We start from the raw sequence: 24,700 nt of genomic DNA, 5'->3' as shown, positions 1-24,700 counted from the left end.
ATCTCTCTGTCTGCCTCATGCTCGTAGAAGGTGGACCCAGGGCTATCTGCTCTAGTAAACCTAAGGTCTGGCGCAGGAAGTGCTCACCCAGGTACCAAGCCCGACAGACCGGGCCCTCTAGCAAGATCCTAAATCGGGCGGTCTCTTCAGCGCTTGCATACGGCTCCCAAACCGCGGCTGGCAATGAATCCCAAGGCTGCCAGGTGATCTGCAAACAATATGCAGTTTTATTATCTACTGTTATTGAAAATACAATGCAAAGCGAAGCTTGAATAAACTCTAAAGTTGAACATACCTCTGCGGTGGTGATGGTGTCGAAGTAGCGGCGGGAGAATGGAACTCCGAGGAGGGCCTCCTCGTCCGTCATTGGGGCAAGCCTCAGGAAGTAGGCATACACCCACATCTATAGAGTGCAATAGAGTAGGTATCAGTATGCTTATTAGATAAAGCAGAATGCAGAATAAAGTAGAAATTACAGAACCGTGTATTGTGCAGTGGATAGTGCAGAGTGTACAGTGTGTGCAGTATATAGTCAGTGTAAAGCAGATTGCATGTTTACAGTATGTGCGATGTATAGTCAGTTGGCATCAGATTGTGCAGTATGTGAAGTATTGTGCAGTATACAGTCAGTGTAAAGCAGATTATAATTGTGTCGTGTGTGCAGTATACAGTCAGCGTGAGGCAGATTGCAGTGTGTGCAGTGTACATAATACAGATAATGTAAAGCAGGAATGTAAAACAAAGAAAGAGGATGTACCTCCCAAGCCTGCCAGTAGCCTCCGAGCAACTATCCGCTGAGGCGAGAGGATGAACTCATGTAGCCGTACAGTGTGGCCAAGCCTACGCCACCCCAGTCATAGAGGCGGGTCCGTGTGATGTCCACTAAAGCGCTCAGCAGACAGAGGCGCACGGTGTTCGCCCGGTCGGCGAAGAGGGTGGTCCCCAGCAGGAACATCAGAAAGCCGCGTGTGTACTGCTCCTCCTCCTCCCGAGCGGTAGGTGCCTGGATCCTGAAGTGGTCCTCGAACCACGAGTATCGTACAAATCCTGGACGAGCATGAGGCGGTAGGTCACCGAGCAGGTACATATGAGTGGCCTCCCACTCGTCCATATTTGTATTGAAGGGGATCGGACCATCTCCCACTCCGATGCCTGTGAGCATGAGGAAGTCAAAGTGAGTCATCGTTATCTCCCCGGTGGCGGAAAGGTGGAAAGAGTCGGTGGCGTCCCACCACCTCTCCACCAGAGCAGCAATGAGAGGCCTACTCGCAGTAAGGCACGAGAGTCGCATGCAAAAAGTGCCGAAGCTGGCCTGGTCAACGATACGGCGAACTGCCTCAGGAAGCTCCATGTACCACCCCTGGGCCATGACGTTCTTATACCCCCGGAAGGCATGGGAATCCCACTGTGATCAAAACAAACAGTTGCGAAGCAGTGTTACAAATACAGTGTTGAATGCACTCAGGATCAGCAAAAATATAGTGCTTGTGTGCACATTTCCAGTTAAACAGATATCGAGTGCGGGTGTGCTCGCAGTGAACTCCAGCATGTGATGCAACAGTTTGTTCGGATCATTTCAGTGAAAATACAACGCGTGTGTACGTGTTCAGATTCAAACAGATATTGGGTGCCGGTGTGCTCACAGTGAACTACAACATATGATGTATCAGTGCAGCATGTGTGCACGTGTTCAGATTCAAAACAGATATCGAGTGCGGGTGTGCTCGCAGTAAACTACAACATGTGGTATACCGGTGTATCCGGGCTAAGCAATTAAAGAACAAGATCAACTATTGCAGTTATGTATTCTACTTTGCAGAAAATGAAACAGGGAAGAGTGTACCTCGGAAGCGTCGTAAGACAGATGTGACTCTGGCTCACGCAGTAGAAGTTCTAGTGGCACGCCCCTGGCAAAACTCCTGAACTGGCGAAGTCTATCGGGAGGAAGCACGTGTATCGCTGGCCTGTAGGTCGCCGGGTTAAATGGTCGAATGCTCAAAGGCAAGAGCTCGGCCTTGGGGTCCATATCCTGCTCCAGAGGAGTCCCGCCTCGTGGAATATCATCTGCCATGCCAAGAATGGTGTGAAAATGGCCGAAAGTGTGAAAACCGGGTGAGAATGTGAAAAGTCAACTGAAAAGTCAACCCAAAGAGGGTAAAAAATGGCCGGAAAGGTCGGAGTCCGGAAAGGGCACAAAGATCAAGGGAAACTTGGGGGAAACAAACCCCAAGCGGTGGAAATCAAGAAAAGTGTACCAAAACAGAGATTTGTTCGGTTCAAAATGTTCGAAACGCGAAGGATTTTGCGAATCAAACGTCGAAGATGGCTCTAAAACGTGACAAAAGCAAGGATAGAAGGTTGGAAAATGACCTAGAGAGAAAGAGGGAGAGTTTTCGAGCTTGAGGCAAGTGAGAAAATAGGGCTAGAAGCCCCATATTTAAAGACTCGCGGCCGAATTGACAAAACTGCCCTGACACAGACATTTTTGGCCGGTCAGCCACATTGTTGGCCGGTCGGCCAAATAGATGGCCGATAGCCTTGTTTTGTGGCCGGTGGCTGGCCGATGGACTCCCCTGATAGCCGGCGAGCCTCCTACACCCTTGTTTGGGTCATATATGTGGTCTGGGACCTTCTTTGCTCAAAACAGTGTAAGGAAATGCATTTTGAAGCTTAACCGGTCTCTATGCCGTGTCTTCTGTGTGTAGCACTCGAATACGTGCAAGGTGTATCCTTTTCGTATCCTTTTTGTATCTTGCAAAGGTTCGGAAACTACTTCAAATACGTTGCATTGTTATGCATGTCTGCATGCGTTGTAGCGCACACCACCTCTTGCATTGTTATACATGTTTGCATACGTTGTAGCACACATCATCCCTTGCATTGTTATGCATGTCTACACACGCTGTAACGCGCACAACTTGCACTGATATGCACTGCTCATTTGCATTGTCATGCATTTCAAAAGACGTGCGTTGTCACGCATTCAAGTTCATTTGCATTGTCATGCATCTCAAAAAACGTGCGTTGTCATGCATTTTGAATTCATTTGCATTGTCGTGCATTCCAATAGTATGCATCGTCATGCATTTCAATAAGTCATGCATTGTCATACACTTTAATTACACGCATTGTCATGTATCTTTCATCTGCATTTCAGTACATGCATTACCATGCATTCCCTTATCACGCATTGTTATGCATTACACACATTGTCGTACATTTCAATTACATGTGTTGTCGCGCATTTCAGTTCATGCATTGTCATGCATGTCTCATTTTGCATTATCATGCATCTCCTTACTTTGCATTGTTATGCATTTCAATTACATGCATTGTCATGCATTTCAGTATATTCATTGTCATGCATTTTTCTACCTCGCATTATCGTACACGTTTCATTTGCATTGTTCCTGCTATACACATTGCATACGTTTTCACGCGTGCTTTACTTATATGTGTATATTTTGCTTGCTTTACACATTGCATGCGTTTCCGTGTGTGCTTTACTTATATGTGTTTATGCATTCTCCCCAGGTGGTTACACATTGTATACGTTTTCGCGTGTACTTTACTTATATGTGTTCATACCTTGCTTGCTTTACACATTGCATGCGTTTCCGCGTGTGCTTTACTTATATGTGCTTATGCATTCCCCCCAGGTGGTTACACATTGTATGCGTTTTCGCGTGTACTTTACTTATATGTGTTCATACCTTGCTTGCTTTACACATTGTATGCGTTTCCGCGTGTGCTTTACTTACATGTGTTCATGCATATTTTCAGGAGGTTACGCATTGCTTGCGTTAGTGTGCATGCTTTACTTACATGTGTTCATTCCTGCCATACACATTGCATGCATTGTCGCATTATGCTTTACTTATATGTGTTCAAGTTCCTATACACATTGCATGCGTTGTCGCGTTATGCTTTACTTATATGTGTTCAAGTTTCTTTTATACACATTGCATGCGTTGTCGCGTTATGCTTTACTTATATGTGTTCAAGTTCCTATACACATTGCATGCGTTGTCGCGTTATGCTTTACTTATATGTGTTCAAGTTTCTTTTATACACATTGCATGCGTTGTCGCGTATTGCTTTACTCACATGTGTTCAAGTTTCTTTTATACACATTGCATGCGTTGTCACGTATGCTTTACTTACATGTGTACATTTCAAGTTTCTTTTATACACATTGCATGTGTTGTCGCGTATTGCTTTACTCACATGTGTTCAAGTTCCTCATTATACACATTGCATGCGTTGTCGCGTATTGCTTTACTTACATGTGTACATTTCAAGTTTCTATACACAATGCGTACGTTTCCACGTATGCTTTACTTACATGTGTACATTTGAAGTTTCTATACACATTGCATGCGTTGTCGCGTCATGCTTTACTTACATGTGTACATTTCAGGTTCCTTTATTTTTACACATTGTACATGTTATCGCATGTGCTTTACTTACATGTGTATACTCTTCCTCACCTCCACACATTGTACACGTTGTCTCGTGTACTTTACTTATATGTGTTTGTGCCTTCATAGCATTGTTATGCCTATTTCCGAATTACATTGTTATGCACACACTTGGGTTGCGTTGTTATGCACCCCGCTCACCCGCATTGTCATGCACCCCTTCGCTTACGTTGTCACGCACCTTTCAACTGCATTGTTATGCATGTATCTAACGATATTGTACTTGTTAAGTTCTCTTTCTTTTTCAGGCACATTATTATATGTATGGTTCATTTGAGGCTGGCACAACCAGACGAACCAGATAGGAACGATATTGTATGTACGGTTCATTTGAAGCTGACATGACCAGACGAACCGCACAGGTATTATATTCTTCGCGTCAAACATAGCAAGAATTACATAATTCTCTTACATCCTTTTTGCATTGTTATGTAGTTTGGTTTTCGGCTTGCTTAAAACTGTTGCATTTATTGTATGTATTTGCTTTGTTACAGCTTTCTTTGCATGATCATAAGTTATGCTCGGCTTTATGCATTGTCTTGCATTTTGCCCCTGCCTTCGGGCGCATACCTTTGTTTGTAGCTTGTATGCTTGTCTAAGTCTTCGGCCTTGTCAAAAATGGGTCGTCTCTGGGCTTTGACATCCACTCCCGTCATTGTTATGACTTTCGAGTTCTGTCAAAGAGGGGTAACTGTAGACACCCCATTTTTGACCGTCCTCAAGACTTGGACGTCACCGTTTGAACACTCAGTGATCATCCATGTTCGTGTTCGTCTTGAGTTCTCGGAGGTCTCGACTACGCGCCTTGCCTCAAGACCTCTTAACTTGCCTGCTTTGTGTTTGGTTTTGCACCAAACACTTGTGTTTTGCTTTTGAGGGGCAGGGAATGGCTTGTTGGCCATCCTCACACCTCACCGGCCATGGCTTGAGGCCACCGGCTGTGTTTTGTTGCCATCGGCCAAATATTTGGCCGATTGGCACTCTGTTTGGTCTGCCGACCATTTATTTGGTCAATTTGTCATTTTTGGCTAGCCGATCACTGTGCATTTGGTTTTGGCAGATATTTTGTGCCAGCTGTGATAGTTGGCACCCACTTTGCACCCCCTCTATACACGTGTATGGAGGGATTTCACTCTTACTTAGCTTGTTTTGTAAGCTTTGCAAGAGTGATTCTCTATAAAGGGAGGGCGTCTCCTCCCTCCTCAGGGGTTTCAAAAAAAGAGTTCAAGAGGTCTGAATTAGGGTTAGGCCTTGTGTATCTATCTATCTCTATATCTCCCTCTCTTTTGCTCTTTGTGTGTGTTCAAAGGAGTTTTGTTCTTAGTTTTGCACCAGGACACCTAGTATCACACCTTACCTTGGTTGCTGAGGAGCCAAAGGGGTACTCTTGAAGTTCTTGACTGGATTTAAGCTTGGAAAGGCTGCTGGAGCTCCATTCTTGAAGAGGTCTACAAGGGTGAGATTTTTCCCCCTTTATTCCCCATTTTTGCATAAGCTTTTAGCCATCTTTGCAACTGTTTTTAAGCTTAACTTATAACATATAAAAGTTCTAATTTTAAGTTCTTAAAATAGTTGTTTAAGGTTGTTTTGGTGTTTGGGGTTGTTTGACCCCTCTTAGGCCTTGTTTGGCCCCCATTTTGTGCTATTTTGGTGAGCCCTGGGACCACCTTGTTTGGGCCTCCTCACCACTGAAATCTAGAGAGATTTCAGTGGTGGGGATGGTGCTTTAAGGTCCTAAGAAGGAGAGGGCCATCCCCTCTCCTTGTTGCATTCAATATTGGCCATTTTAGCCTCATGTGTGAGCACCTTTCTTGAGTTCATGTTGGCCATGTCTTAAGTGTCATTTGTGCTTATTTTGCCATGATATAGCACTGTTTTAAGTTGGTTTAGACACACCATCCTTGCTTTGCATACTTGTCTTTTAACGCCATGAAATTGCCTTAACATGTACTTAGCATCTAGACCACTGTGCTTACTTGTTTTGGCCTAGCTTTGTGAAGCTTTTATGCATGTTTTTACTATGCCTAAGGTCTGTTCATGGTTGTTTTGGCCATCCATGACATGCTTTGTGTAGCCACCTTTCATTTTGGCTTGTTTGCCTTGGGTGTGTGAATGTTGAGCATGCATTGCTTGGTTTGTTTCAGTGGTTTGGCACCACTTATAGCATCATTTCAGTCATTGTGGTATTCTTGTATGGTTGCATTTGATGTTCCTTTATGGCCTTAAAGAGTTTGTGTTTCATGCTCCATAAATGTGTCATTGCGTATGCCATCATGTTTAGGCCTCTAGGATGCCATGCCAATGTGTTTTTTGGCTTTGTTCTAACATGCTAAAACTCTGATTTTGGTTGTTCAAATCATGTCATGTTTGGTTTTGCTAAGTGTAGTTCAATACCTCTTTGGTGAGCCTTAAGCTTTGGGCTTGCTTGCATGGTTTGTTTGGCTTGGCACCTTTTCTAGCATGTTTTCAGAGTTTAACATGTTGGTTATATATCCATGCTTGCCCCTTTTAAGTGTGCTTAAAAGTCCCTCTTTTGTGCCTTAGTCTTTAGGCTAACTTGCATGCATGTTTGTATGTCTTTTAGACTTCATGTTCTTGGCATTTGGCCACCGTTTTGGGCCTAGTAGAGAGCTGTCCATCTTGGTGTAAGTCCATCATTCGCATGTTGTTGCATGCTCGCCTTGTGTGTTGTTGCATACTTGGCCTATCGCATGTGTTGCATGCTTAAATCACATTGCATTTGGCATGCAACCTTCCTTTTGTCTTTGTTGCTCAACATGTAATATGTCTTGCACGTTTGCATGTTGGCATTGCATCTTGCATGCTTGTTAGCTTGCATATGTTGTTACATGCCTCGCATGCTTGTTTGCTTAGGTTGTGTGCCTAACATACATTGCTTGTGCCTATGCTCATATTGCATACTTCGCTCGCATGCTTAGGTTGCATTTGGCATGCATGCCTGTAGACGTCCCCGAGCGCCCCGGGAGGGTTAAGTCCCGTTCCGTTCATTTGGGGTCACTACAGCTCGGACTCTCAAATTATCACGGTTCTTAATCTGAACCAAAGAGTCCAAATCCGGCAAATCGTTTTAAGAAAACAGATTTTTTTGAAAGAAGTGCCAAACATGGACTGCTTTGCCAGATACAGAGTCGCCACCTAAATATTTTTTATGGGGGAATTTAGGAAACCCTGACTTGGTGCCAAAGGCCACGTGTCCGTCATCACCAAAGTTGCCTCAGCTCGGGAACTTAGGTACGATTGGGGAAGGTCACTTTGTGAGCACCCCCGCTCACCCGATCAAAGATCGGCCTCTACTAACCATGATATCTATTTTTGAAAACATTGTGTGTTCTTATTCCGGTTATTAGCCTAGATTACTATGTGATGCGCACAGCATACAAGTATAGACTGGATCGCCTGAATTGGAACAAAACATTTCATGTTTGTTTGTTTGAAAAAAAAATGGTTTGATGGTGCTACTCGCAAGTAGGCTAAGACGTGGATTTGCCACCCTCGGGTGGGCTTAGAAAAATATGATTTTGCCACTATCTAGTGGGCTTAAAAAAACAAACATTTGATGAATTGTCCCAATCCAAGTAACCCAACCTCCACCCACGGGCATTCAAGGCAGTTATATCACATAAGCACATAGCCTCATGGTAAGCATGCTGTTCATGGCATTCACTCACACGCATGCAAGGATGCTAAAGCATAAAACTCACTGAGTACTCCAAGCCAAAACAGAAGCTCATTAGAAATCATGCATGATCCTAAGTATACAAAAATGCCTAATGCAACACATGCAAAATGCAACTATAGCAGGCTCGGCTATTCTAATCATGGCATATGAAATGCTACAGCTAACATGTATTCAACTTAGAATTGAAAATACAATGCAGTTAGTATGATGCGCCGAGCCCGGTGCATGCAAAACAGATGAATGAATGCAAGCATGCTGTCATACTGTATGCTAATTGAAATATGCCCTAATCTAACCATCATAAGCGGGTAAATAAAAGGGAAGAAAGGCGTGGGGTTGGAAGACATACATCACACACACGCACACTTATTACAGTTGTGCCCTCGCGCAGAGGGTCCGAATAAATATACAGTCCCGAATAAAAGAATAGCACAGTCCAAATAATACAGTCCAAATAATGTACAAATTCCTAATTAATTAACGAATTAACTAAAAAAATAAATAAACTGGCATGCAAGCCAGGGACTGCCTTGACTCTTCTCCGGGTGATGAATGATGCATGTGCGGGTTGCCTTTGCGCGGAAATCCATGGCGATGCCCCGATTAGCCTCTATTTGCACTTTTTCTTGAAATGCGCGCCAAACTCCGGAAAGTTGCTGATTCTTGATTTTTGCTGCAATAGAGAGCAGGAAAGGGGCATAGCAATGTATTTCACAAATATATGCATGCCTCGATCCTCGTGCCACCAATCACGCATATCGATGCATGATGGCCGAAGAGCCGAATTGCGCAATTCAATGTAGAAGGAATGCACATGAAAACACAACAAAACCTAACCCCATCACGGATGATCCGGAGTGTCGGTGACTGGGGAATTGAGACACGTTCCGTCACTCGGAGTACGAAACGCACCTCGTTTCCCGCGCCCGGGCTAACTACTATTCCGAACACAATGCAATATGCATGACATGCATGAATGCAACTAAGATACAGCCTAGCATGCACAATGCTATGAAAATGAGATGCCTCGAAATGCGTGCACACGGGCACGCAAACCGAGAAAATGACATACGCAATGCAAATGACATTGAAATATGATATGGGCTTACACTAACATGAGAGAGCCTCAGCCACACTCATATAAGAGGCCGATGGATGAAAACGAAGTGCCTCGAAATGCGTGCACACGGGCACGCAAACTGAGGCGATGATAGAATGCGATGCAAATGACATGAAAACATGATATGGGCTTATACCAACATGAGTGAGCCTCAGCCACACTCACATAGGATGTCGGTGGATGAAAATGAAGTGCCTCGAAATGAGTGCACACGGGCACGCAAACCAAGGTGATGGCAGAATGCGATGTAATGACATGAAAACATGATATGGGCTTATAACAACATGAGTGAGCCTCAGCTACACTCACATAGGATGCCGGTGGATGAAAATGAAGTGCCTCGAAATGCGTGCACACGGGCACGCAAACCGAGGTGATGGCAGAATGCGATGTAATGACATGAAAACATGATATGGGCTTATACCAACATGAGTGAGCCTCAGCCACACTCACATAGGATGCCGGCGGATAAAAATGGAGTGTCTCGAAATGCGTGCATATGGGCACGCAAACCGAGGTGATGGCAGAATGCGATGTAATGACATGAAAACATGATATGGGCTTATACCAACATGAGTGAGCCTCAGCCACACTCACATAGGATGCCGGCGGATAAAAATGGAGTGCCTCGAAATGCGTGCACACGGGCACGCAAACCGAGGCGATGACAGAATGCGATGCAATGACATAGGAAATGATATGCAAACATGGTAATGGGTTTTCAGCACTGAAAATGGGAGAAAGCAACCCCGAAATGAGACGAAAGTACTCCCGAAGCACGAAATGGTCCCGAAATGCAATATTAGGTACCCGGAATGGCCTATAGCTATGCCAAACATGCACAATATGGACATGCAATGCAAAGACAGAAGCTAGACAGTCCCAAAAAAGGCATTTTCACAGTTATAAACATGGCCAAACAGCAAGCATAGGTATGGCAAAAATGGCATGTAAGAATAGGGGCCAAGAGAGGGGTAATGAAGCAAGTGATATAAGAAAAATCCAAACTGAAAAATTTCCTTCTACAACATTGACGAGGAACCAAAAATATGAATGTTTACAGTATATGACAAGCCTCAAATCAATATACAAATATGCTAAAAAAAGGCACAAGATTGAGGCTCAAAAGGTGCTATAACATGAAGTATACAAAATAATCACCAAACAGAAAAAAAATGTTAATGAAACATGAAGTATAGGCCAAAATAAGGCCACTTTAAGTTCGGACCAAGGTCCAAAAACAGAAGCAAAGGGGGCTGCCAATTTATGCAAAAAATGGGGCCAAATAAGGGATATAACTACAAGTGACACATGGAGGCACCAAATGGTGAGGGGCCCTTCAACAATGTTGAATAAGGGCCTAAGATAAGCATATTTACAGATTACATCATGCTCAAAAACAGATTACTCATGGGCCAAAAATAGCATGCAAGATTATGACATATAAGAGGATCAATGAAGCAAGTGCATCATGGAGAGCTCAAACAGGGTTGAGCCCTTAATGAAAAGTGAAAATGAGCTCAAAAGAGGGCCCCTTTCAGTTAGGGCCGGAGCTTGAAACAAAAAGCATATGGGGCTTACAAATGGATCAAGAAAAAGGGTCAAAGAGGAGAAATGACACTCACCCTTGAAGACTAAAGCTTTTGTTGCTTCTTGGACCAATTTGCAGCTCCTTTAGCCTTTGAGAAGTCCTCCTTGTTGCTGGAAAGGAAGTGGTGATGGTAGAGCTTGGTGGTGTAGAAGAAATGGTGATTAGGGACTTGGAAATTTTTTAGGAAATGAGAGGTATAGAGAGGGATTTGTGTATGGAAGCTTGAAGATGCTTTTTCCTAACCCCAAAAATAGATATGGAATGCTGGTTATAAGGGCCAAAAAGGGGGTGTAAAGGTGGGGGAAAAGGAGACCAACTTTCCCCCACAAAATATCCCCCGGATATTGATATTTTCTGGGGGATAAAGCTATACAGCTGTAAAGTGAACAGTGCAAGGAACTCGGCCGGCCAGTTACTTTTGCTACAGGTGGCCGGCCGGCCATACCCCCTAGCCGGCCGGCTAGGGGTCAAAAGGGTCAAGCAGATTTAGTGGCCGGCCACCACATGATGGTGTCCTCCCATGTGTGTACATCACAAATATGTGGTTCAAAGTTCAAGAATGTGGGTCCAAGGGGTTCAACATTAGCCCGGAAAGAGGGGTTCAAAAGGGTCAAGCAACATTAGTGGCCGGCCACCATTTTTTAGGGTCCTCTCATGTGTGTACATCACAAATATGTGGTTTGGGTTTGAAGAAAATGGCCCCAAGGTGTTCAACATTAGCCCGGAAGGAGGGGTTCAAAAGGGTCAAGCAACATTAGTGGCCGGCCACCTTTTTTTAAGGTCCTCTCATGTGTGTACATCACAAATATGTGGTTTGGGTTTGAAGAAAATGGCCCCAAGGTGTTCAACATTAGCACGGAAGGAGGGGTTCAAAAGGGTCAAATTGAATTAATGGCCGGCCACCACTTTTTAGGATCCTCCCAAGTGTGTACATCACAAATATGTGGTTGAAAGTTCAAGAAGATGGCCCCAAGGTGTTCAACATTAGCCCGGAAGTGCGAAAAACGGGCCCCGGAGGGCGTCGGAGGATGTATAACTGGCTGCTGCAACAATTACTGGCCTCCCATCCTTCAGTGACCTCCCCGGTGATAAAACAGAGGTACCTGCCAAAAATGAACGAAAACCGTTGCAAAACGAATGCTCGGGGACCATAACACGCAGTTCGAGGTCCCGAAAATGGGCTGTTAAGCACCGAAGGTGGCATTCGGCCACGAAGTGGTTTCTCAGACCCCAGTGTCCCTCAAAAGGGAGAAAATAGGAAGTATGCCAAAAACCGGAGCAATAGGAGATGGTTAAGCGGTCCCGAACCGAGGCACACAGCCTGACGGCTCCGAAAATCGGAAACCGGACTCCGAAATGGGAAAAATGGCCTACGGCCACCAAATGTAGCCTACGGACATTGAGAGATGGTCTACGGGACCTCTCCCTTCCCTCAGGAAAAGAAACAAAGAAAACCGAGCCTGGTTCGCAAACCGAGGCAAAGTGCAAAAGAGGGTTCAGAAGTCCGGAGGCAGGGCTCACGGCCGCAACTCTGAAACTTTTGAACGAGCACATTATACAACATCACCAAGCGCTCAATCAGTGACGTCTGAGTCTTAAGGTCGGTCAAAAATGGGGTGTCCACAGTTGCCCCTCTTTGACAGAACTCGAAAGTCACAAGTGACGGGAGTGAATGTCAAAGCCTAGAGACGACCCATTTTTGACAAGGCCGAAGGCTTAGACAAACGTACAAGATAAACAGAGATGTGCCCGCAGGCATGCCCGCAGGCAGGGGGCAAAATGCAAATGATAATGCAAGAAGATTTTGAAGATTGGACTTATACGCTACACGAAGCCGGTTTTGAAAGTTGGACTTATACGCTACGCGAAGCCGGTTTTGAAAGTTGGACTTATACGCTACGCGAAGCTGGTTTTGAAAGTTGGACTTATACGCTACGCGAAGCTGGTTTTGAAAGTTGGACTTATACGCTACGCGAAGCCGGTTATCACTCATGATCATGCGAATGCAGCAAGCTGTAATGAAGCAAGTATTCGCAAATAGATGCAACAGTTTTAAGCAAGAATGCAAAGCAACAACTACATTTCATGCAGTTAAGAAATGCGGAGGATTATTCAATCCCCGCCACGTCTCACACGGAGAAGATACGATACCTGCGCGATTCGTCTGGTCGCACCAGCCTCAATTGAACCGTACATACAATATCGTGCCTGCAAAAGAGAAAAACTCAACGAGCACAATATGCTAACAACATATATTTAATGTGATTCCGAAAGTTCGACGCACGCAGTGCCGGTGAGTGAATGCATCGCAATGCAAGAGTGGAACATGCGTGACAACGTATGCTCAAACATAGAGGTATGCCAATATCAAGAAATGTGCATAAAAAATGTGAGTATGCTCATGAGAATGCAAGTTATGTGCATGATAGTACAAAATGAGCATGAATCAGGGTGCCCGCTTGTCATGAAATAACGAGTACGGAAACGCGTGTTTCGGAGAAGGCAACTCGATCGCGGCGTCCGATCCGCTTCCCGGAAAGGCTACAACTCATTCAAAAAGGATACACTTTGATTTTGATGAATGATGATGAGACACATGTCAGAACTTGAAGCTGAAGTCCCGGCGGAGCAATTTCGCGACCGGAAGTGTACTTTTCTTGAACTTTTTCGGGTCTCGGGAACTCCAATCTTCCTCAAAATTTGCAGGGAGCTAGGTGAGCCTGTGAGGGACATGGCCGGCCGGTTATATGGGAGGGGGGAGGTGACCAACCGGTTTTCCAAAAAGCAAATAGCTGGCCGGCCAGTTTTCCAAAAAGGAAATGGCTGGCCGGCTAGAAAAAGTGGCCGGCCGGCCATATGCCCAAATCCGAGGGTATTTTGGTATTTTCACCTCCTTTTTGATGCTCCTTCCATCCAAGACTTGGGGCCTATATGATGCAGCCGAGACTTCCTCCTTTCTTGCCTCCCACAACACTTTCTTCTCCAGATCTGAGTTCTATACGCGTTTTCCAACGCCCCACGCAAGTTGTTTTCGCAAAAACATCCTGTTTCAAGCACTTTGAAGCGATTAAATTTCGGTTTCGGAGTTTCTTTTCTCATTTTCGCCACTTGAGGTAAGTTCGTCTCAATATTTGGAAGATTTTCTCGGGAGCTGACTTTTGTTAACTTTTCATTTCCCGAGAGTTGACTTTTGTTGACTTTTTCCAATTTTGGTTCATTTTCGCTCATTTTCGCTCCTTTTGCAGATTCTTTGAAAATGGCGGGCAATTCTCCCCACGGCGGAGGCTTTCCAGGTGCCGGAGACGATTTTGATCCCATGACTCTACCCCCGAGGACCCGACCTTTTATTCCCGGGAGGTACAATCCGCCAGCACACGTCCTCCCTCGTGCCGTCTTCCGTCACTTCACTAGCTTTGACGAGCGAGCGCCCGGGGATCTACTTCTCCGAGAGCCAGAGCATCACCTCTCTCATGAGGCCCGAGAGGTATTTACTTCATTCTGCAATTTTTCGTACATTTCGCACCTTTGCCATGCTTGAACACGCAGTTTAGCTTATGACATAGTACTTTGCTTGCATCCTGAACATGTAGTCTAAACATTCGAATTTCTGAACACTTGGCTCATTAATTAATTGCGAACACACAGTACACATTAGTTTAGAGGTGAACACACGGCTCAAACACTGATTTGTCGAACACACAGCCCGAATTCGAAAGTGAACACACAGCCCACAATTTAAATTTTCTGAACACACAGCCCAGATTAGAATAGTGAACACGCAGCCCACACTAGTTGAAATTTGAACACGCAGCCCAAACTTTAAATTTTCTGAACACGCAGCCCAGATTAAATAGTGAACACGTAGCCCACACTAATAGAAAGTTGAACACGCAGCTCAAACTTCAAATTTTTCTGAACACGCAGCCCAGATTAAATAGTGAACACGCAGCCCACACTGATAGAAAGTTGAACACGCAGCCCAAACTTCAAATTTTCTGAACACGCAGCCCAGATTAAATAGTGAACACGCAGCCCACACTGATAGAAAGTTGAACACGCAGCCCAAACTTCAGATTTTCTGAACACGCAGCCCAGATTAAATAGTGAACACGCAGCCCACGCTAGTTGAAATTTGAACACGCAGCCCAAACTTCAAATTTTCTGAACACGCAGCCCAGATTAAATAGTGAACACGCAGCCCACGCTAGTTAAAATTTGAACACGCAGCCCAAACTTTAAATTTTCTGAACACGCAGCCCAGATTAAATAGTGAACACGCAGCCCACACTGATAGAAAGTTGAACACGCAGCCCAAACTTTAAATTTTCTGAACACGCAGCCCAGATTAGAGTAGTGAACACGCAGCCCACGCTAGTAGAAAGTTGAACACGCAACCCAAACTTTAAATTTTCTGAACACGCAGCCCAGATTAGAGTAGTGAACACGCAGCCCACGCTAGTTGAAATTTGAACACGCAGCCCAAACTTTAAATTTTCTGAACACGCAGCCTAGATTAGATAGTGAACACGCAGCCCACACTGATAGAAAGTTGAACAAGCAGCCCAAACTTTAAATTTTCTGAACACGCAGCCCAGATTAGATAGTGAACACGCAGCCCACACTGATAGAAAGTTGAACACGCAGCCCAAACTTTAAATTTTCTGAACACGCAGCCCAGATTAAATTGCATGTAGCTTATTTCACTTCATCGGCACACAGCCCATTTCATTCCATTGGCACACAGCCCATTCTTTTCATTGGCACGCAGCCCAGTTCATTTCATCGGCACACAGCCCAGTTCATTTGATTGGCACACAGCCCATTCACTTCATTATTGACACGTGTATTCATTCTGAATGCAGGTTGGTTCACGCAGTGTACGGGGATACGGTTCCACCGCCGCGCGGGACTGGTACGCTGAGCTCCCAGAGGCCGTCCGAGATTTGGTAGACTTGGCAGGATTCGGGGCTTTCTGCGTTGGGTTGTCCCGTTGCACTGCCAGGAGGACTCTGATGGAAGCCTTGGTAGAGAGATGGTGGGACACCACCAACTCCTTTCATTTCTCTGCTACCGGGGACATGACCATGACGCCCCTAGACTTTGCTGTGTTGACTGGCTTAGACATAGGAGGTTGGCCTATCCCCTATGATGAGGATATGGGAGAGTGGGAGGCCGCTTGGATGTATTTATTGGGGGCTCGCCCGCCTGTTGACAGGGTTTCTGGGAGAGTCCGATACACTTGGTTCTCTTCCCACTTCCGGCGGGCGGAGATGGTGCCCGAGACTCCTGAGGAGACGGAGCAGTACGCCCGTGGTTTCCTTATGTTCCTCTTCGGGACTACCCTGTTCGTCGATAGAGGGAACACAGTCGGGCTACACCTGCTGAGCGCTCTGGTTGACCTATCACAGGTCCATCGATATGACTGGGGTGGCGCCGGACTGGCTACCCTTTACTTTTATATGAGCGCGACCTCCCGCGGGCGGGGCGATTTACTTGGCGGCTACTGGAGAGCCTGGGAGGTACTTTTCTGTTCCCTTGATTTACATTTCTGCTCTTCATTACTTGTACATTGCACACACAGCGCACTTTTACAGTCTGTATTTTGCTCTCAGCATTTCATACTTACATTCTGCACTGCTTTTCTCAGCTATGGGTCTATGTATACTTCCCAGCATTGGCCCCAGAGTTGGAGGTGGCAGGGGTTCCCATGACCCCATACTCACTAGTGTTCGAGGGCCCGCACCGGCCGAGACCCCGAGAGACCCTCATTTACCTGCGACAGTACTTTGACACTGTGCGGCATTCGGAGGTACTTCAGAACTTTCAGTTCCTTTCATTTTCATCTTTGATTTGCTCTGTATATTCCCGATTTCTGATTGGTTTATGCATTTATCATCCGCAGATCTCATGGCAGCCTTGGGCGTCCCTGGGTGATGGTCTCCGACTTCAGTATACCGGAGGGTCGGACATCTCCCAGTATAGGGTCCTGCTCGAAGGGCCGGTTTGCAGGGCATGGTTCCTGGAGGAACGCTTTCTGCGCCAGGTATGGGGGTATCTTTCTCAGGATCCTCCCGCAGTACCCCCAGTCAGTATGCGGACTGCTGACAGGCTCTCTTACTCGGAGGTAGTCGGCGCCATGCTGGGTAGCAATGCTTTATTATATGTTGAGGAGGGGGACTACGCCACTTACCGTCACATATATTTGATGCCTCCATTGACGGGAGCTCGCACCCCGATGACGAGGCCTGCCGGTATGTCATCCTCGGGCCAGGCTCGGGCTCGGGCTGCAGACGCCCCTTCTACTAGTAGGGCTGGTACATCTAGAGGTGGGAGTAGACCGGTTCCTCCGATTCCGTCGACTTATCCTCATCCTGGATGGCCAGATATGCCGACTGAGTTGATGGCGTGGCAGTATGGGGCTATCTCTCCGACCCCGATCCCGCTAGAGCCTCCGATGCCCAGTGATCGATATGCCATTGATCCTGACTCACCGCTAGTATGCTCCACTGTTTTCCATTCATCATTCAGATGTTTAGATATTCTTTTGTTCACTGATGATTATGAGCTCATATTTGCAGCCACCGCGAGGGTACATGGGGGAGGTGGTTGGACTGGTGGCCACACTCGAGGGCATGGTCCTGCGTAGGGAGGCACAATTGTCTGTCGCGGGCATTCAGGTACCCTTCAGTTTTCTGGCATTTATCATACTTCTGATGACATGCTGATTTCTACTGCATCGATAGACTACTTGTGTAGAGCACATCTGACACACACCCCACTTGTACACTGCATTTACATGTACCCACTTCACGTAGTCTTTGCTTGTATCTGCATCTGATGTATATATTTGGACTGATGTATTTGAATTGAACTTTTCGTTTTCAGATGCCTTCATGGTCCGGTCAGCCGCAGACCAGGCCACCTGGGCCTCCTTGGGGAGCTGGGTCATCTGGACCTTTTCAGGGAGTTGGGTCACCCGGGCCTTTTCAGGGGGCTGGGCCATCCCGGCCTTTCCGAGGAGCCGGGCCATCTAGACCTTTTCGAGGAGCTCGAGGAGGGCCTGTCCGCAGACGCAGGGCTCACGTTGTAGAGGCGGAGCCTGATGAGGAGGAGGAGGATGCTGAGGAGGAGGAGGAGGCTACCGACCGTCAGTCAGAGACATCTGCTGAGGAGGGGGGCTCCGGTCTTGGTTCGGGGAATAGAGGCGAGGCTGAGGGGGATCCTGAGGATGACAGCTCCGACTCAGATGATGATGATGGTGCAGAGGTTGTCCCACAGAAGAGGATGAGGAGTGCTTCTCGTTCCCGTTCCCGAGGACATTGATGCTGTTGTTTCCTGCTTTATTTTTCTTTTTTTGCTAGTAGTTTGTAGCACTTTCCACATTGTTGGGCAGTTTTATTTTTTGTAAAACTTGTACCTTTGTTTGTTGTAAAGCATGATGGAATGAAATAGCTTTTTGAAAAGGTGTTTGTATTTTAAACTTTAGCATCGTATCGCATCATTTTATTTTGCACAAAAAAAAAAAGAATTTGAATGGGAATGCGCATTGTGTAATCACCAAGTCAGGTAGTGAACCGACGCAACAAACTAAACAACTCAACCTACTAAGATATAACAGAACCTTAGGAAGTTTACAACTCGATAAGCAAAATGCAACAACGTTGACAACGCAAATAAACAAGACTTTAAACGAAGATTATTTAAACAGAGAACAATGGCTCGAAAACACGAAACACGTCCGCTCGACAAACAACTCGATAAGCAAAAACAACAACTCGATAAACAAAACTCAGCAACAACAGAGCGTCCTTCTGACGATCTAGGCACCAGAATGTATCCGAAGCAGAGGGAAATGAAGACCTTTGACTCTCCCGTTGCATGGAAATGCTTGAAACTTTCCCTCGAAGAGTAAAACAGGGCCAAGGAGATACACTGCAGCATTGCCGGCCATCTTTGGGAGCCGGCCGGCCAATTTTGTGGAGAGAGACAGCTGGCCGGCCAGTTTTGTAAAAAGTAAATGGCTGGCCAGCCAGAAAAGGTGGCCGGCCGGCCACTCAGTCCTGCTGCCACCTGATTTTTGACACGTGTCCTTGTGAATAGTGTTTTTCCCTCTATAAAAGCCTCAACTTCGGGAACATTCATTTCATCTTAGTTTTACACAAAGATGGAGGCGTTTCTCGCAGAAGATCTCACATCTTGGATCTCTTCTCTAGATGGCTCGGAAAAGCTGAACTTCCGGGGTTTCGGCTTGAATGCACTATTCACGCTGAGTCGTACTCTGCTACAGCTCCCTTTTCTCCATGCCGCGGCCAGGTTCTGGAATCTAGTGACGCACGTTTTTAGCTTTGGCGGCCAAGAGATGTGCCCCACTTTCGAAGATTTTTCAGGTTTTGATGGAGTCTGAATGCTCTGAAGTGATCTTGCCCCAGCTCCGTTTTGGCCATGCTCAGGCTTTAGGGCGGATGTGTGGGCTCACGGCGCATGACGCTCGATCTCTGATCTGCAGTGGGGAACTGGACATCCTCGGCTTGATCCATCGTTTTTTCGACGCTGGTGACCGCAACAACCATTATTGGCAGGGTTTCCGGCAACACGCCCTCTGCTTATGTTTGTTGTCTCACTTTCTGCTTTCCTCGGGCTTCGGCGGGGCTAGCATTCGCCTGATTGAAGTCGCCCAAGGCTTGAGAGAAGGGAAGAGCTGTATTGCCATCACCTTGGCCGAGACACTGATGGGCTTAGATTCTGTATATCGCAGGGAGGCGACTAGGTTTGCTGGGAGTCCACTGCTACTGCAGGTAATGTTTCCCACCCAACCTTACATGTATATTTGCTCACATCACTCGGCCCTCAGGCTCGGTTTTTTTTTTCACAAAACCCTTGTCTTACTTTTCTCTCATCGCACATCTCTCTGTTCTTTATTCTCTCATTTTCCATCCCTCCCCTAGGTATGGTTAATGGACAAGTTGCAGGTTGTGGACTCTTGCCCGGCCTATTCAGCTCGAGGCTACTTCTTTCGGCAGCGCCTAGTCAATGCTCTTGACGAAAGGTGGTGGTTTGATTGGATGTGCAATTTGTCCGCAGACAGCATTGCTTGGCGTTGTCCTTGGCTCAACCTCCCGGCAATGAGCTATAGTATGTCCCAGCTGATTGGGATCCAATTGATTGGTCTAACCCACTGCGTATTCTATTTTTCGTTCCGGTTCCTGCGTCAGTTTGGTCATGATCAGACCTGTCCACCAGAGGGGATTGAGTACCCAGCTGCTTTCCCGGTCCGGGGTGCACAGCTTGCCCGATATGCCACAACATGGAGGACTAGAGAGCTCCTGGCCCCTGCTTCCACTTTCAGTTGCACTTTGTCCGATGAGTGCTTGGATTGGCTCAACGAGGAGGCACAGGTTGGGCCTAGCTTGGCATCAGATGCTCCGTCCAGCTCTGAGAGGGGACGCAGAGATACTTGATTCAACTATGCCCCAAATTTATTGCTTATTTAGTATTTTCAAGTTTTCTTTATGAATGTACTAAAAAGCAACCTCGATTATAATGCAAGGGCAGAAGAACTCAGTTTTGAAATCAATGAAATTGAAAGTTGTGGTACTGAAAATTTTCCGCTTTTGGTTCAAAAATGGTCTTAGTCGTAAAAAAGATTAATTTGAACAAAGTCAACTTTTATTAAAACTTTTCAAAACTATTTTCGATGTGGATCAAAACTGGACACGCCGAAGATCTGTCACTGAGATGCACAACCCCAGATCCCTGCAACTGGAAATTTGCCCCTAGTCTGAAGAACAACGCGACACTTCATAGCAACGGAAAGTTGCCCCTTGTCTGAGTAACTTTGCACCGTCGTGGCAACGGAAAGTTGCCCCTAGTTTGAACAGCACTGTACCGGAGATCGCGATAAATGCTGATGGATATAGATGATTGAGATGATCGAAATGGACAGAGTTGATCGGGGAAAAGTTTATGGCTGAACTTCAAGGTGAAGTTGCCTACGTATCCCAAAGATGGGAATCGAGCCTTACGTAGTTCAGGCCGAGGTTCACTCGAGTATTTTCACTCTCCTTTTGCGCTCTAACTTTTGCCAAGGCCGCCCTTTGCGGGTTTTCAACCTTGCGAGCTCAGTTTTTATATTTTCTAATTTTTTTATGCTCTGACTTTTGCCTAGGTCCCCCTTTCGGGTTTTCGGCCTAGCGAGCCTCTCAAGGATAGTATTTCTTCAACTTGTCCATATTGATCGGTTGTGAGAATTCCAAGCCATCTAGATCCATCAGAACCACAGCTCCACCTGACCATATAGCTTTGATGATGTAAGGACCAGTCCAATTGGGTTTGAACTTGCCCCTTGGGTCGTGGATGGGAGCTCGGTTGTCTTTGAGCACCAAATCTCCTTCTTTCAGATTCCTGGACTTAACCTTCTTGTTGAAAGCCCGGGCAATTCTGCGTTGGTAGCCTTGGATGTGGTACAGTACTTTCAGTCTTCTTTCATCAAAGAGCATGAGTTCTTTGAATCTGCTTTGCTGCCAATCTGCTTCGGCTATCTGGCATTCAGCCAATACTCGTAACGACGGAACCTCAATCTCAATGGGTAGAACAGCCTCCATTCCATAGACCAATGAATATGGAGTTGCTCCAGTAGAAGTTCTGATTGAAGTCCTGTAGCTCCACAGAGCAAATGGCAGCTTGTCTGGCCAATCATTTTTGCCATATTTCATTGCATTTCATCATTGCCTCGGTTTGCGTACTCGTGTGCACGCATTTCGAGGCACTTCATTTTTATCCGACGGCATCCGATGTGAGTGTGGCTGAGGCTCACTCATGTTGGTATAAGCCCATTTGTCATTTCATCACATTTCATCATTGCCTCGGTTTGCGTGCCCGTGTGCACGTATTTCGAGGCACTTCTTTTTTTATCCGACAGCATCCTATGTGAGCGTGGCTGAGGCTCACTCATGTTGGTATAAGCCCATTTGTCATTTCCATGTCATTTCATCATATTTTTGCATCGCCTCGGTTTGCGTGCCCGTGTGCACGCATTTTGAGGCACCTCATTTTCTGCTATCGGCATCCGATGTGAGTGTGGCTGAGGCTCACTCATGTTGGTATAAGCCCATTTGTCATTTCATCACATTTCATCATTGCCTCGGTTTGCGTGCCCGTGTGCACGCATTTCGAGGCACTTCTTTTTTTATCCGACGGCATCCTATGTGAGCGTGGCTGAGGCTCACTCATGTTGGTATAAGCCCATTTGTCATTTCCATGTCATTTCATCATATTTTTGCATCGCCTCGGTTTGCGTGCCCGTGTGCACGCATTTCGAGGCACCTCATTTTCTGCTATCGGCATCCGATGTGAGTGTGGCTGAGGCTCACTCATGTTGGTATAAGCCCATTTGTCATTTAATCACATTTCATCATTGCCTCCGTTTGCGTGCCCGTGTGCACGCATTTTGAGGCACTTCTTTTTTATCCGACGACATATTATGTGAGTGCGGCTGAGGCTCTCTCATGTTGGTATAAGTCCATTTATCATTTTCCATGTCATTACATCATTCTGCCATTGCCTCGGTTTGCGTGCCCATGTGCACGCATTTCGAAGCACCTCATTTTCACAGTATTCTGCCATTGCCTCGGTTTGCGTGCCCGTGTGCACGCATTTCGAGACACATATCATCGCCTCGGTTTGCATGCCCATGTGCACGCACTTCATAGCACATATCATCGCCTCAGTTTGCGTGCCCGTGTGCACGCATTTCGAGACACATATCATTGCCTCGGTTTGCGTGCCTGCGTGCACGTACTTCATAGCACATATCATCGCCTCAGTTTGCGTGCCCGCGTGCACGTACTTCAAGACACATATCATTGCCTCGGTTTGCGTGCCCGCGTGCACGTACTTCGAGACACATATCATTGCCTCGGTTTGCATGCCCGCGTGCACGTACTTCGAGACACATATCATTGCCTCGGTTTGCGTGCCCGTGTGTACGTACTTCGAGACACATATCAATGCCTCGATTTGCGTGCCCGCGTGCACGTACTTCGAGACACATATCATCGTCTCGGTTTGCGCGCTCGCGTGCACTTATTTCGAGACGCATATCATCGTCTCGATTTGCGTGCCCATGTGCACGCATTTCGAGACACCGTATTTTCATAGCATTCTGTATTTTCTCGGTTTGCGTACCTGCGTGCACGCATTTCGAGGCATTTCATTCCATAGCATAATATATACTAGGTTGTATCTTAATTGCATTTCATGCATATCATGCATATTGCATCGTGTCCGGAATATGAGTTAGCCCGGGCACGGGAAACGAGGTATGTTTCGTACTCCGAGTGACGGAATGTGTCTCAATTCCCCAGTCACCGACACTCCGGATTATCCATGATGGAGTTAGGTTTTAGCTGTAGTTTCATGTGCATTCATCCTATATTGAGTTGTGCATTTCGACTCCTCTGCCATCATGCCTCGGTATGCGTGATTGGTGGCACGAGGATCGAGACATGCATATATTTGTGCAAATACATTGCTATGCCCCTTTCTTGCTCTCTGTTGCAGGAAAATCAGGAATCAGCAACTTTCCGGGACTTGGCACGCTTTTCAAAAAATAACAGGTGTAAACAGAGGCTAATTGGGGCATTCCGGTGGATTTCCGCGCAAGACAGTCCGGACATGCATCATCCACCAGAAGCAAGGCAGTCCCTGGCTTGCACGCCAGTTTATTTGCTTTCTAGTTAATTCATTAATTAATTAGAATTCTGTAATATTTTGGACTGTAATATTCTTTTATTTTGGGGACTGTAATATTTGGACTGTATTATTTATTCGGACCCTCCGAGTGAGGGCACAACTGTAATAAGTGTGCGTGAGTGTGATGTATGTCTTCCAACCCCACGTCTTTCTCCCTTTTATTTATCCGCTTATGATGGTTAGAATAGGGCATGTTTAAATTAGCATACAGTATAACAGCATGTTTGCATCATTCATCTGTTTTGCATGCACCGGGCTCGGCGCATCATACTAACTGTATTGTATTTTCAATTCCAAGTTGAATACATGTTAGTTGTAGCATTTCATATGCCATCTTAGAATAGCCGAGCCTACTATAGTTGCATTTTGCATGTGTTGCATTAAGCATTTTTGTATACTTAGGATCATGCATGATTTCTAATGTAGTTCCTATTTTGGCTTGGAGTACTCGGTAAGTTCTATGCTTTAGCATCCTCGCATGCGTGTGAGTGACTGCCATGAATAGCATGCTTACCATGAGGCTATGTGCTTATGTGATATATCTGCCTGAATGCCTGTGGGTGAAGGTTGAGTTGTTTAGATTGGAATAAATCATCGACTGTTTGTTTTAAGCCCACTAGATAGTGGCAAAACCATCTTTTCTAAACCCACCTGCGGGTGGTAAAATCTGCATTTTAAGCCTACTTGCGAGTAGCAAATCATCTTTCAAATAAACAAGCATGAAATGTTTTGTTCCAATTCGGGCGATCCAGTCTATACTTATATGCTGTGTGCATCACATAGTAACCTAGGCTAATAACCGGAATAAGAACTCACAATGTTTTCAAAAATTGATATCATGGTTAGTAGAGGCCGGTCTATGACCGGGCGAGCGGGGGTGCTCACGAAGTGACCTTCCCCAATCGTACCCAAGTTCCCGAGCCGAGACAACTTTGGTGATGACGGACACGTGGCCTTTTGGCACCGAGTCAGGGTTTCCTAAATTTCCCAAAATAAAATATTTAGGTGGCGACTCTGTATCTGGCAAAGCAGTCCATGTTTGGCACTTCTTTCAAAAA

At 46.0% G+C, this 24,700-nt stretch overlaps 1 protein-coding gene across 2 annotated transcripts; it reads left to right on the top strand.

Annotated features, from left to right (window-relative positions):
- The first annotated feature begins 1,285 nt into the window (after positions 1 to 1,285).
- LOC145824707 (uncharacterized) lies at positions 1,286 to 18,355 on the top strand. Of its 2 annotated transcripts, none has more exons than XM_082925145.1 (6): positions 1,286 to 4,843; positions 15,755 to 16,411; positions 16,540 to 16,701; positions 16,795 to 17,388; positions 17,471 to 17,569; positions 17,778 to 18,355. In XM_082925145.1, the coding sequence occupies exons 1-6, from the start codon at positions 4,799 to 4,801 to the stop codon at positions 18,213 to 18,215; spliced, it is 1,995 nt and encodes a 664-aa protein (XP_082781271.1). In that variant the 5' UTR covers positions 1,286 to 4,798; the 3' UTR covers positions 18,216 to 18,355. The 2 variants fall into 2 exon arrangements, with proteins under 2 accessions (XP_082781271.1, XP_082781270.1); XM_082925144.1 differs by lacking the exon at positions 1,286 to 4,843 and adding an exon at positions 14,016 to 14,376.
- Positions 18,356 to 24,700: the final 6,345 nt, after the last annotated feature.

This window comes from Camellia sinensis, chromosome 4, assembly GCF_055761805.1.
Source record: "Camellia sinensis isolate YWXY chromosome 4, ASM5576180v1, whole genome shotgun sequence".
Classification (NCBI taxonomy): domain Eukaryota; kingdom Viridiplantae; phylum Streptophyta; class Magnoliopsida; order Ericales; family Theaceae; genus Camellia; species Camellia sinensis.
The sequence above is the reverse complement of the archived record's forward strand: the minus strand, read 5'-3'. Positions and strand labels throughout refer to the sequence as shown.